This window comes from Myotis daubentonii, chromosome 6, assembly GCF_963259705.1.
Source record: "Myotis daubentonii chromosome 6, mMyoDau2.1, whole genome shotgun sequence".
Classification (NCBI taxonomy): Eukaryota; Metazoa; Chordata; class Mammalia; order Chiroptera; family Vespertilionidae; genus Myotis; species Myotis daubentonii.
Window position 1 is genome coordinate 67,145,576 of NC_081845.1, and position 14,988 is coordinate 67,160,563.

The window sequence follows — 14,988 nt, forward strand, 5'->3', positions numbered from 1 at the left end:
CACTATGACACACACTGACCACCAGGGGGCAGATGCTCAATGCAGGAGCTGCCCTCTGGTGATCAGTGCGCTCTCACATGGGGGAGCTCTGCTCAGCCACAAGCCAGGCTGATGGCTGCCAGTACAGCGGTGGTGGTGGGAGCCTCTCCTGCCTCCTCAGCAGCGCTAAGGATGTCCGACTGCAGCTTAGGTCTGCACCCTGCTGGCAAGTGGACATCCCCGAGGGCTGCCGGGCTGCCAGAGTGATGTCTGATTGATAGCTTAGGCCTAATCCCCCAGGGAGCAGGCCTAAGCCAGCAGATGGACATCCTCCGAGGGGTCCCAGACTGCAAGAGGGCACAGGCTGGGCTAAGGGATCCCCTCCCCCCAGAGTGCACAAATTTTTGTGCACCAGGCCTCTAGTGTATGTGTGTGTGTGTGTGTTTGTATATATATTCTCCTTGTGTAAAATATATATCTATATATCTATATAATCCTATATAATAAAGAGCTAATATGCTAATTAGACCAGACAGCAGAATGACCTTCTGGAATCACCTTCTGGAACAACCAGTGGGCAGGGCTGCAGGGCCACGAGGCAGCCAGGGCTGTGAGGGCTGAGCCCCTTGCATCGGGCCTTTAGTAAAATATAAGTACATGTGCATATGTACACACATAGATTGAATAACTATTTCTGCTTCATCTACCCTCAAAAAAGGTATCAGGGAAGAAAATAATATTTGGGTATATCTGCCACTGAATTCATGATCTACCTTTTTTCCCACCATTTTTCCTAAAACATAGACTTTAACTTGATCTGTTAATTCAAGCTGACATTGAAGCTGCTAAACACCCGCCTCCTCCCCCTGTACATCAGCCCCAATGACAGCATGATGCAGCCACCACAAACAGCTGCTGGAAAGTCCAAAACTATTTCCCAGCAGATAAATCTGCACATCCCTTGGCTTGTAATTTGACTTGCAGAGGCAGCACATGCTGTAGCAATGGGTTTTGTCTAGGACTGCTGTGAAGAAATTCAGAAGCTTGCTATGTCATCGCTGCCAGCTCAATCTTATCATCGTTATCAAGCCAAGTAAAGGAAGATTTTTCAAAAACTGTAACTATAAGTGTTTTTGAATGGTAATTTTTAGCCACAGAGAAAAACCTAGATGCAATAGTAACTTCTGTTGCTAAGACCTGTAAAACCTCCCCAGAGCGTAGAAATGCTATGCTTGGCTTTGGTGGGCGTCTACTATTGCATCTGTAATGCTCTCCCTGTGGTGCGATCATCTGGGTGGTATGACAGCTGGCCCCTCCTGAAGTGGCTCCCAGTCCCTCCAGGAAACTGGAATAGACCAGCCTTTGTGTTTCCAATCATGCTGATTACACGCAAGCATACTCCTTCCCAAGAGAAAGAAGCCCTTGGACAGGGAAGGGGTAAAAATGAGGTTCCCCTCGGTTAAGAGGAAGATACTGGGCACAGAAAGAAGGTTCAGCAATGCACACGTCCTTACTTATTATGAACTTACCATTCTGAATGAAAGATATTTTGGAAGGGATTAGGTGTAGCATCTTGGTAGTATTTAATAATTTGTCATTGTAATGATTACGTTTAGCTCAATAGGGGGTATAACAAAAGGAAGATAAATAAAAAAATAACCAAACACAGTCGAAGGCGATAAACACTGTTCTGTTCCTCATTTTAGATTGTGTCAAATAGCAGTGGAAACTGCTGTGTACACTCCCAGAACCCCTGGAAAGCACTACCATAGCAGTCTCTGGAGAAGCCGTTGCTAAATCACTCTGATTAAGTCTCTCCTAGTGCGCTGGTCCCTTGAGAAGGGACAGCTTCCATGGGTTCTCATCGGAGAGATGGGTGAGTGGGTTGTCTTCAGAAAGATTAGTTAGTGGCTTTCTGAAGGTCTCTCAGGGAATTCAGCTTCATCAAATACACTTTCTGAATCTTCACCATATTACACACAAATTCAATGTTCAAGCTGTTAGCATTCTTAACTTATATGCAATACTCAAAAACTCATTACCCTGCCGGCCGGCGGGGCTCACCAGTTGAGCATTGGCTTATGAACCAGGAGGTCAGGGTTCGATTCCTGGTCAGGGCACATGCCCAGGTTGTAGGCTCGATCCCCAGTGGGGCGCGTGCAGGAGGCAGCCAATCCAGATTCTCTCTCATCATTGATGTTTCTCTCTCTCTCTCTCTCTCTCTCTCTCTCTCTCTCTCTCTCTCTCTCTCTCGTCCTGTCTCTCTAAAAATCAATAAACACATATTTAAAAAAACAACAACAAAAAAACTCCTTACCTTTTGACCAGGTAAGCCTGGAGCTCCATGGAAACCATTTTCACCCTAAAGGAAGTACACAGAATAAATGCTATTAGCTACAAAAATCAAACAAATGAATATAGAACTTTTTGCAGCCTTTAATAGCTAGCTCTAATGCTGCAGGGAAAGGTAGCCTGATTCTGAATGTCAGTCGCATGCAGGGGCTTTCCTTCCATCTCTTACCTCCCAAATCCAGGATCAGTACTTCCTTTTTAAAAATAGAAAAATGGAGGCTCTGAGAGGTGCAGTTACATGATAACAGCCACCCAACTACTGGCATTAGCTGAGATTTGAACTGAGTTTTCTGACTCTGTAGCCCATGTTTTCCCACATACTACTCAGTATCCCTTATTTCATTTTCTCTCTTTCAAAATTCTATGCATAATATTAAAGTCTGATATAGACTTTCTAAGGGCCAGACACTGTTCTCACAACAAACCTATCAGGTAGATACTATTATTATGACCACATATTATAAATGATTACAGAATCAATAGGAGCTATAACTAAGATTTGAACCCATACACTTCAGCTTTGTGCACCTAACCACCACCCTACACTCTCTCATGGGAAAGATTTAATTCTGGCTTGTAAGTGATCTCTTGCCTAAAATCTGAATCAATCTATCTATCTATCTATCTATCTATCTATCTATCTATCTATCTATCTGCTTATACATATGCTATATAATAAAAGCCTAATATGCTTAAGTATCCGGTCGTTCAGTCGGATGTTCAACTAATCAAAGCATAATATGCTAATTGTATGCTAAAGCTGCTCAACTGCTCTCTATGATATGCACTGACCACCAGGGGGCAGAGAGTTGACCAGTTGTTGACCAGTCGTTATAATGTGCACTGACCACCAGGGGGCAGGCACTCCAACCGGTAGGTGGGCTTGCTGCTGGGGTTCGGCCTATTGGGACTGCGCAAGATGGGCCGGGCATGCTTTGAAGCTCTCCTGCGGTCCTTCCCTGCTGGCCAACCTCCTGTGTCCCTCTCTGGGCCCGATTGTGCACCAGTGGGGTCCCTTGGCCTGGCCTGCACCCTCTCACAATCTGGGACCCCTGGGGGATGTCAGAGCCAGTTTCAGCCCGATCCTGGAGACCAGGCCAAGGGACCCTATGGTGCACGAATTCGTGCACTGGGCCTCTAATTTTATATATATATATATATATTTACTTTTTCGCTTGTCTGTTGATTGCCTTTGGATCAATTTTTAATTCATATCCAATGCCATTTTACTTGACACAATTACTTGGGAGAACTTTTTGTTCCTTCCATTCTTCTTGACCCTGTCTTGGGTAAAAAGGTTTCCAGCAGATGCTTATCAGTTTCCATTACTGGAATTCATGGGTCATATCTCTGAGTCTGTTTTGTAAACAGTAAACCAGTTAGAAGGAGATACTTCTGGGAGGATCTGCATGTTCTCGACAGAGGCTTAGGAATTTAGTTGCTAATAGGAATTGACTTTGGCTCCTGAGTTTCAGATTCAGACAGCTCAAAATAAATGAACAATTCCACTGACCTGTCATATTTCTAGCAAACATTTATAAGGCAACAGTTTTTTAAACATTTAGATATCATTTCTTAGAATTCCTTAAATAAAATTTGAATATATGAATAAAAATATTGCATCTTAAAACTTTAAAATAGCAATAATATAGTTTTCTAAATATAAAGAGGTCTTTACTCTCATTAATTAATTCATTTTGGAAAGTTTTAATCATTTGCACCAGAGGTGTACTGCTATACACAGATATACATATTGCTTTAAAGACTAAGGCTTTTTTTTATATCAGGTTAAATTATCTAAGTGTTCTACAGTATAACTGCTGTCATCACAGTATGTACTAAACACTAAGGCAAAACTTTGTTGCTAATGTAATTAATTGTTGAAGCAAAAATCTATAATAATAAAAGCATAATATGCTAACTAGACCAGACATCCTTCCGGATGACCGTCTGGACCAAGCCGAGGCTGTGAGGAAAGCCCCGGTCCCGGGTACCAGAGGGAAGCTGGTGCCAGCAGCCGGGGGAAGGAAGGCCTTCTCTTGCACAAATTTCGTGCATTGGGCCTCTAGTAAAATATAAAATGCTTTATCTGTGTAATAAATATATTTGTATTATTAAAATTTTTGTTGGACTTCTAGACCTCAGGCATCACACAATATATTAGGAACTTCCAATTTCACTTGATCAAGAAATAGTAAGAGCACATTAAGTATCTGATGCCAGGGAATTGTCTATAAAAATTAAGCATCTGTTACTCATCAGAGAAATATGTCCACTTGTCCATAAAGAGCAGAATTATTTTCATCTGTTGGTCCAATATAATGTTTTATATCATATTACAAGTTACACATGATAACAAGATATGGCATGTAATCCAGTAACGGACACTGATACAGTATACACTGCCAAAAATACTTTCTGGAGAAAAAAAAAAGTAGTGACAGTATCTCCTCTTTTTCTTTGCTCACAGCACACTCCTATGTACCATATGCTCTGAGTACTCACACCTAAAGTCTAAAGTCCACTTCTGACATATGTCAGGTTAGGGTTACACCCAGACAAACTGATAACTGGGTACCGAAATTCTCTAAAACTGTGACATAAAGAATTTTTTTTAATAGACACCAGCTACCAGTTAGGGTTGTTTTAACCAGCTACAGTTGGCCCTGGCTGGTGTTGCTCAGTGAATAGAGCAATGGCCTGCAGACTGAAGGGTCCTGCGTTAAATTTTAGTCAAGGGCACATGCCCAGGTTTCCAGTTCAATTCCCAGCAGGAGGCAGCCGATCAATAATTCTCTCTCTTTTGCCCTCTCTCTTTCTCTCTGAAATCCATAAAAATATATATTTTTTAAAAAAATAGACATGGGTTGTTTTTCTTTTTGTTTGAATTAAAATGTGTTTTCCTATGGCCAGTGTTGTATTTGGTTTGGGCTCTTTCTTGATTAGAAATTTGTTTTGTAAACATAATTCTAAACTCCAAGATACCCAATGAACTCTTGGGGCCCTTTACTCTCATAAGAAATGAGTCAGTTTCACATGTCACAACATGTGGAAGGTTTTGAGATAGTTTAGATAGATTTTTGAAGTTTAAAGTTTGCAACTTAAGTATCAGGAACTTTGGCATTATTTTTCCTTATTTTCTTTTATTTTCTCATTGACTTTGAGAGAGAGAGAGAGAGAGAGAGAGAGAGAGAGAGAGAGAGAGAGATCCATGTGAGAGGAAAACATCCATCAGCCACCTCCCATATGCACCCAGACCAGAGATTGAACCCACAACCTAGGTATGTCCCCTGACTAGGAATCGAACCTGAAACCTTTTGGTGTAGGAATATCACTCCAACCAACTGAGCTACACTGGCCAGGGCTTTACTGGTTTTTCTTGAAATCAGCATAGATGTCCTACTAGAAATTTATAATCATTTAAAATCTTTTGTCATTTTCTAGTCTTTATGTTAAAAAAAAAGATAGATTTATTAAGTACCCTAAAAACTAAAGAAGAAAATAGTCTTTGAGAACAAAATTTTGTTTAACAGATTAATGGACAATGATGTTTCTGCCTGGACTTTATTTGAAACCTAATTTATGTCAACAGAATGAGCCCCTCTTCATGCTCACTCTGAAGTACAATTTCAAAGCACCGGTACCCGATGCAATTTGGGGCCAAATTTAATTCCATCTATCCGATAAATGCCTGTCGACAATGACTGGATGGGCAGACATTAGCTGTTTTTTTTTCTGAACTCCAGTTTTCCCTCCTTCCTCCCAGTCTCAGAGCAAGAAAGAAATATGAGGCTTTTCCTTTAACTTCCAATCAATGTTTTAGCCCATTATTGAAAGAAAAATTACAATCAATGTTTACCAGAGCAACCATAAGTTTCAAAACTTGTTACTGAGGCATCTGTTTTCTGCTATGGGTTTTCCATCAAAGGGCTGTGTACCTTTCCTGTTACAAAGTCAAGCTACAGATGGGCAAATGAATGAGTCTGCGCAATAGGAAGTGGGGCAAATTCTAACATTGCTGCTGATAGCATTGTGACCATGTTATTACTGTGACACATAACATGTCTTCAACTCCATGGAGCAATCGAGAGCACCCTTTTCAGAATTCAAAGTAACCTCTTTGGGTGCTGTTTACCTGAAATTAATACCAGAAAAGTGTTGAATGCAAAAAAAAAAAAAAAAAAAGAAGAAGAAGAAGAAGAAAAGAAAAAGAAAAAAAAGAATAAAGTAGCTTCTTTGAGAAAATTTTGGGAAAAAATTAGGTGTAATTTAGGGCCAGCTGATGGCTTTCTGAAAAACTGATTCAAGTATTTTCATTTTTACTTCCTTTTCATCACTGCCCATTTCCCTGAAGCAATCACAACTATCCATAAAAGGTAAATTATTAGTTTTCCTGACTCACTTAACATTGGAATTAATGTCTTTTCTTATTATGTGGGAAATGCATGTTGTCTAAAGGGCACTTAATAAGGAATCACTCCCCAGGGCTACGGTTTGCAAACCTAGTACCAATGAGACCAAGCAAAGAAAGATAGATTACGCAAGTAAACAAAAATTTGCTAATAACTAAATCTAAGCCCAGAAAATAAAAAGTTATATACTAAAACATGTACTATGTCTTATTTTTTTCTTTAAACAGTTAGGCATTCAGCCTTAGATTAAAAAATCTGAGATCCTATTATAACACTGTTTCCATATTTAAAAATCAACTTAACCTATTATTTCATTTAAAGCTTATTTATTGGGAACATAATCTCCTGTATGAATTTAGTGTACACTTAGAAATATATCAATATTTTCCCACTAATTCATATATATTGAGAGAAAATTTACTTAAATTGAATGTTGAGTGCAGTAGCTGGAAGAAATGTCTGAAATAGCATGCCAAAATTCTGGCATAAAAAACAATAAAAAAGTGGCCAAAGATAAATCTGATTTTGATATTGTGTATTAACTTGACCTCTACATTTCTGACTATAGTCCTGATTTATTCAGGATGTAATCTTAGGAAATTGAATTTTGATATGGTTCTTAAATTATTGGAACTCAAATATTTCAGGAATTAGAATATATACCTCCCCTTTTCTTTCCAGATATCTCATCAATCTGAGTCCTTTCATTTCAAGGAGGAGTATTTTCTCTTCTATTTTCTGGTACTTCATTCCAAGAAGTATATTTTCAAGTTAAAAAATACATATACTGCATAAGGTTTTAAACTTCAAACTTTTTGAATTATTTATATATGTTGGACCTTTAATGCAGCTAACACATGGGGATGTATTATCACATTAATGCTCAGAATAAGAAAATTTACAACATTCTTATTCATAAAATGAATGAGACACTATTATTACTTATTCTTATGGGTCATTTCAAAGAAAGGGACACCAGCCCACCAAAGAATGTATGGTCAATACCTGTCTTAAGCATAGTAAAGTGAATATGGAAAGTTAGTAAGTAGCAGTTGAAGTCAACATCTATTGTCTCAAAACCTACTGACCTTAGTGTATATGCATGTGTGTGTACACAAGTATATGCAGATGCACATAGCTAGAAAACAAGCTGGATGGGTGTTCTTAATTATAGGAACAAGTACAAATTCATACATTTATATTAACCACTTTCACCAAAGAATCTGTTGAGATACTGAGTCTACTGAAAGTTGATTAAAATCAGGCACTTTTGCTGTGTAAATTGCATTGTCAAGAACAAACAAAAGAATTCTAGGTGAGGATGCTGAAACAATGTTTTCTGAACCCAAACTAACTTTCCCAAATTTCTGCCCATTAGTCTTATTTCACACAGAAAGAAACATCTTATGGGTCTTGTACATGACATCCCTTTGTTCCCAGTCAAGGCTCTGTTCAGTACTGATCAAATGACAGTTTGGATTCCCTTAATAGTATGGTCACTATTCTCTAGGTAAACACTGGTTAGCCAATATGTCTTTTAAAATGTGGCACTCAGGCCTAGAAGGTGTGGCTCAGTGGTTGAGCACTGACCTAGCAACCAAGAGGTCATGGGTTCAATTCCTGGTCAGGGTACTCGCCCGGGTTGTGAGGTCAATCCCCAGTAGCGGTTGTGCAGGAAGCAGCAGCCTGTCAATTATGTTTCTCTCTCCCTTCCTCTCTAAAAAAATCAATGAAAACATATAAAAAAATTAAATGTGTATCATTCCAGAAATGGTCTCCCATACTCATAATAGAGAGCAGGACTGTTATACAAACACACACACACACACACACACACACACACACACACACACCACATACACCTTGTTCTGGGTACTACTATACTGTCTCTATTAATACAACGTGCTTTTTAATGCTAACTTGCATATGTAATATGAAGTTTATAGCACTACAACCATTAAGTTTTCCTTTCAAAGACAAATGTTTTACAATCTTTTATCAAATCAGTTGAATACAAATTATACTAACTTATTTCAATTAAAAAAATTGAAGTGGTTTAGAGAGGTAAACATTTCAAGTCAAGGACCTGAGCCTTGGCCAGTGCTGTAGAGCCCATTACAATACCTGGGCTTGTGTGTAATTGTGGTGATTTTCTTAAAGTGAATCTGTCAAGAACAAGTGTTTGGGCTCTTCACTTTGTTTTGAGACTAGCTGTAAGACAGTTTTTAAGTAAAGTTGAAACTTCACGAAGGTACTAGAGAAACCAAAGTATAGAAATTGACATCTGAATTAAGTATTGTAACAAGTGAAAGACGATTTAAGATATAAAGAAAAGGACAGTGTCATTGGTAAGCTCCTAACGGAGGAAAGTGAGATACCGGTAACTGCAACTATTTCCTGTCCAAAGTATTCCTCGTGATGAGTAATTTATAGTTCTACTTCTCTACTTCATATCAATTACTTCTACTGGAGCTTAAATGCACTAAAGTCAGTGGTTAATTATCTTTAGCCTTGAAGTAAATGGTTGTTAAGATATGGAGAAATAACATTCCTTAGCACTGTTGTCAGAGACAGGAGATTTCCAAACCAAGTTTGGGAAAAAAGAAAGAGCAAGATAACTTGAACATTTATGCTTGAGAGAGAAGAGAGAGCATAGTTCCTCTAAGAGAAAATGGGAAGCAAGTTCCGGAGCTATACACACTTCTATTCTATTTCATCCCAGGAAGCAGTGTCTACAAGCTTTGCTAGGTAGGTAAGAGAGTCTCCTGCCCTCCGATTTCCTCGAGGTATGCTTTTGTAGAAAATACAGAAGATGTGCACAGAGGCATCGATGCCATCTGGGCTTTTTCCAATACCCTCTCAGGAGGGTTTTCTAACAATCATCCTCTATTTCTGAACAACATAATAAACATTTGTCCAGAATCAATCAGGTGTTATATGTTGGGCCAGGTGTTGGGGTCCCAGGGGTGAGGGAGATACCAAGTCCTTGTTCTTTGGGAGTTTATCCTGGGGACAATGACACAAATTCTATTGATAATGTAAATGAAGTGCTATGTGAGCTGAGTGAAGGGGTTGTTAAATCTGCCTGGTGACCAAGGAGACTTTCATGAAAAAGATGCAATTTGTCTTGAGCTTTGAATTTAGTCAACTGTGAAGACACAGTGAATGGTCTGTGATCACCCTCTCAAATCTTCTACCTACAAGTCCATTCAATACCTTACACTGGCCTAGCTGTCCCTGACTGGGCTGGCGAAAGGCTATTTTAAGAAAACTCTAATATCTGAAATTTTATATGTCTATAAAATACCAGTTACCTTTAAATTCACTGTAGCTCAGCAATCGACACCAAGAATAAAACAATTAGCTGCTAATGTATGCAGAGAAACAGAGTGTGTGATATCTTTTTATGGAAATATTTTACTATTTATGTGCACGATTCTCATAGTGCATTAAACCAAAGAGGAGCATTAGCAGCCTAGGTTCTTGAAATCTGGCTAACGGTTTAGCAAATAGAAGTCAAGTGCATTGGTGCCAGATCCACTGCATGTGTTGAGCTTGTCATCCATCTGTTGTGCTCTCTGCCAACTGCTCTACTTGGGGTGCAAGTGGAAGGCATTAGAATGGAATAAGAAACCATTAAGAAATGAAATCAACTGCAGAGTGAGCCAGTTTCTTTTTCTTTTTCCTGTCCTTCTATTACCTCTGTCCTTCTCGTGTTTCTGCTTATTTTAGTGCTCTATTGTATCAATGAACTACCCACAGATAAAACAATTAAGTGAGACCTACTCCATGTAAAGGCAGTAATTTTTCACTGTTAATCCAAGCTATCATTCTTGTGACTTTAGTAAGTAAAGCTAACAAGTCCCTTAACAAAACTGTTTTCTTTGCGGTCATTTTTTCCTATGATTATTGGTATAATAAGAAAGTTCAATCTTTTCTCCAGAATTGACTATACCTTCATTCATTTCAGAATTTCCTGAAACACAAAAATATATAGATGATTCTCTGTTTAATCAGCATTTTCTCTAGCATGGAGCTCATACTTGTTTTTCAACCTTGACAATCTCATAGGAAGGAAATAGCTCAATGTTACAATAAAGTTAGGTTGTCACATACAAATAAGTACTTCAACTTTCTTTTTTATCTTGGAAAGGACAATGAAATTAATTGTATTTCTGAATTTCAATGGGAAATTGGGTGAAATGAGATAATAGAGAGAGACAGCCAAATGAATTTTTAGAATTCTCTAGTTTTTTTTTTTCAATAAACATTTCTAAGTTTCTGAGTCTCTGAGGCATTAATGCTACATCTGGACCAGGGCTTTTGAAGAGTTCATTATAATTCACAGCAGCTATGGGTCTTGTCTGCGCTTTCATAAACTGCAAAGCATCTGCCTTTATTTCTAGAAGCTGTAGTCTTCCCATAAAATGTCTTTTTAAGAGAAAATCAAGATTCAAAGATCACAGTCATTTCATTTTCCAACAGAAAAGAAATAAAAAGACAGTTAGGGAACAATGGATCTGCCCAATTCAGTCTCACTCCCCTGCAAAGACTGAGGCCTTCAGAGTTTATGGTGAAAAAACCCATCATACAATGCACCTCGTAATGAGGACAGTGAGTCTGACTATTTTTAAAACAAGCATTTGGCAACTCTCTCTTCATGTTCTCAGATATACCTCTTAAGTGCCCTTAATGCATATGGCTTTTTACCTCTGGAAGTTTGTGTGTGTGTGTGTGTGTGTGTGTGTGTGTGTGTGTGTGTGTGTGTGTGTGAGATAAAGCCATGGTATTAAGTTAAACACTTTTGTTTTTAATCAAATGAATATACAATTTACAAATGGCATATTTGGTGGGGATCATAGAGAATTTTCTAGGTTAGGTGCTGAGGTAAGGTTAATCTGAAGAATGTGGCCATGACTGGCCTGCTTGGAGGTGGGCATGTTTTATTTGAACATTTTTCTACTAAATATATTTTGAGAAAATAATAAAAATTTCCTTAAATGAGTTTTAATTTAGTCTCATAGTAAGCCAGAGTTTAGAATACTAGACTTATCAAACTGTTTTCGTTTAAAATTACCTATTTTTTACTAAATATGTATATATCAGGCACTGAACTGGCACTTTCATGAATAATTTCATTTAATCTTTAAGACAAAACTAGAAGTAGGTACAATATAATTCCCGCTTTATAAAAGAGAAATGTTAAAAGAAATCAAGAGACATGCTCTAAATTACACAAGGTGAGGCTTTTAACAGGGACTCAAACCCAGGCCATCTAACTCTGGGTATTTAATACTTGAAGGGCATAATGGTGATGGTTGTTATTCACGGCATACCTCCTTCATGAGAAGAAAAATTAATTTAGTAAAAGTTATTTTCCCTTTAAAATAAACATTTTAGGACAAACTAGGTAATTCAGCAGACAGAAAATTGGTTTTAGCACAAATTAGGTCTATATTGAATTTTTAACATCGCATCATTAGGGTAACTATTACTGAGAAATAACTACTCCTATTTTTAAAAAAGTATGCTCACTTCTCAAAAAACATATCTGATACATGATATACATAAGCAAAATGGAGAATGAAGCAATTTTTCATTTGAAATATTCAGGTAATGAATGCAAGCATACTTTGGTCAGGATTCAATCCCAGTATCCAAATCTTCATCTCATTTTGCCACTGCTTACCAGGAGCAGGTGAACTGAGTGAGCGTGTGTGTGTATGTGCACGTTTGTGATCTCACACACTGTCATTCACTTCTCTTGGAAACTGGACCATCCAATTTCCTGATTTTGACTGATGTTGGCTTCTGTCCAACCAAGCTTACCAGAAGTCACCAGTGACTAATCACTAGTAACACTTGCTATGGAGAACAGATTTTCTTACGTGAACCCAGAACAGACAGTTTACCGAATCTCTCAGGCACACTCCTAGCTGTGCTGCATCAATGTAAAGGGGACACTTATTTTTCAGTGGTGTGTTGGCAGGGAGGTTGTATATATCAGGTTAGAGTGCCTAGTGCAAGTTTGTATTTGGTGACGGGTATTATAATTATAAAGCAGCATAATTAAATTCCACAGTTCATCATCCTCAAAGTCTCCATAACTCCCGATTCCATAAATTGATTTCATAATATAGTGTTGGTTAGTGAAATATTTTTCTCCCGGGCCTCAGAAGAAAAATGCTGCCTTAGTAAACTAATACGTAGTTCAGGGACTTTAAAAAAAATTTACTGCTATCACCTAATACACTTCAAAGTGTAGGTTTACTTTAGAATAATGGGATTCATATAAAGATCACTTAATTTATTACTTCATTACATTGGAAGTAAGTACAGCTAATATACAAATTCTATTCTCCACTGATCAGAATATGTTTCACTCCATTATTATAAATCAGTTTATTAGTTTAAATATTAAACCTTAAAAAATAAAGGACTTGCCCTGGCTGGGTTGCTCAGTTAGTTGGAGCATCATCCCAAACACCAAAAGGCTGCAGGTTTGATCCTCAGTCAGGGCACATACAGGAGGCAACTGCTGGATGTTTTTCTCTCACATTGATGCTTCTCTCCCTTACTTCCTCCCTCTCTAAAAATCAATAAAAACATATCAGGTGAGGATAAAATAAATAAAAAATAAAGGACTTCACTTTGAGAATATTACACCGGAGGTATATATGAAGGTATACTATATGTTCGATGTATTTTGCATATGTTCTTGCTCCAAGGAAGGCTTTTATTTTATATTTTAATAGAACTCTTAAGCATTTTTATTTATAAGAAAAAGAACACCAAGAATCACAAATGCTGAAAGCAGAATCAAAGGGCAGCTCGGGATGCTGTGTGAGCACTCTGGGAGACGCATTCAGCCAGCTGTGGGCGATACGGCTCTGAGGATACACAATACTTTCAGAACTAATGAATTTTCCCTGGAAACTTGCTTAGAAAAATTCATCAAATCAATTTCATCAGAAAACAATGGAAGTATTTTATGTAAAACGTAAGTGCTCATTTTTACAACTTTAATTTAAAATTTTTGAAATTTTAGAGAAGAGTCTATTTAGGTCCTTTGCCCATTTTTAATTGGATTGTTTGTCTTCCTTTTGTTAAGTCATATGAGTTCTTTTATATATTCTGGAAATTAACCCCTTATCAGATATATCATTGGCAAATATGTTCTCTCATACAGTGGGCTCCCTTTTCATTTTGTTGATGGTTTCTTTTGCTGTGCAGAAGCTTTTTATTTTGATGTAGTCCCATTTTTTTTATTTTCTCTTTTGTTTTCCTTGCCCCTAGAAAATGTATCAGCAAACATATTGCTATGAGAGATGTCAGAGAAAGACAAGTATCACATGATCTCTCTCAAATGTGGAATCTAATGAACAAAATAAACTGATCAACAAAATAGATTCAGAGACATAGAAGCATGGAACAGACTGATGAATCTCAGAGAGGAGGAGGGGTAAGAAGAGATTAACCAAAGAACTTATGTGCATATTTGCATAACCCTTGGATACAAACAACAGTGCAGTGAAGGCCCCGGGTGGGGAGGGGAGAGGGAAGCAGGGAATCAGTGGGGGGAAGAAAATGGTGACATCTGTAATACTTTTAACAATAAAGAGATATTTTAAAATTAAAATAAAATTTCTGAAATTTTAAAACTTTTGAAAAATTTGATATATCTTGATTGTAGTCAAATAGTTATAACATATTAACCATGCCCTCACATAGTATAGTAACTTTTTTGTTATTTTTATTTTGTATATATTCATTAGAGTTATTTTAAATACATGGTAACCTTGGAAATATAGAAGTAAAAACAAAAATATTGCTGAAGTGACATTTCTTCATTTGTGAGTGTTATGTCCCTTTAACACCTAAGTGAAGTGACAAGTTAGAAGCAGGTAAGGCACCACCAGGGACTGTATCTTAGGAGAGGATATGGTCAAGACTCAGTGATTCTACAGACACTGGGAGGGTATTAGCCACTAAGGAGGGTCGATGAAGATGCACGAAACCAGCATCCCAGGGCCATCATTGTTCAACACAACTTGTGGGATTTCATGGAGTCTAACAGTTACACTATTACAGGAGTGAAATATTTGCATATCGGGCTGAGTAATTTCTAAAAGAAAAGACGCAGCATCAATAAAGCAGTCAGATATCAGAGATATATTGAAGAAGGACTCGAAAAACATCTGGATGTGGGATATAAAACTGAAACTCATAGGCACAGACAACACTA

General features: G+C 37.8%; 1 protein-coding gene across 1 annotated transcript in view; it reads right to left on the reverse strand.

Moving 5' to 3' along the window:
* Positions 1 to 14,988, reverse strand: part of COL19A1 (collagen type XIX alpha 1 chain) — a 287,102-nt gene that overhangs the window by 220,244 nt on the left and 51,870 nt on the right. The window contains exon 9 of the mRNA XM_059699635.1: positions 2,297 to 2,341. Coding sequence (XP_059555618.1) covers positions 2,297 to 2,341 — 45 coding nt within the window. The remainder of the gene's footprint in view (positions 1 to 2,296; positions 2,342 to 14,988) is intronic.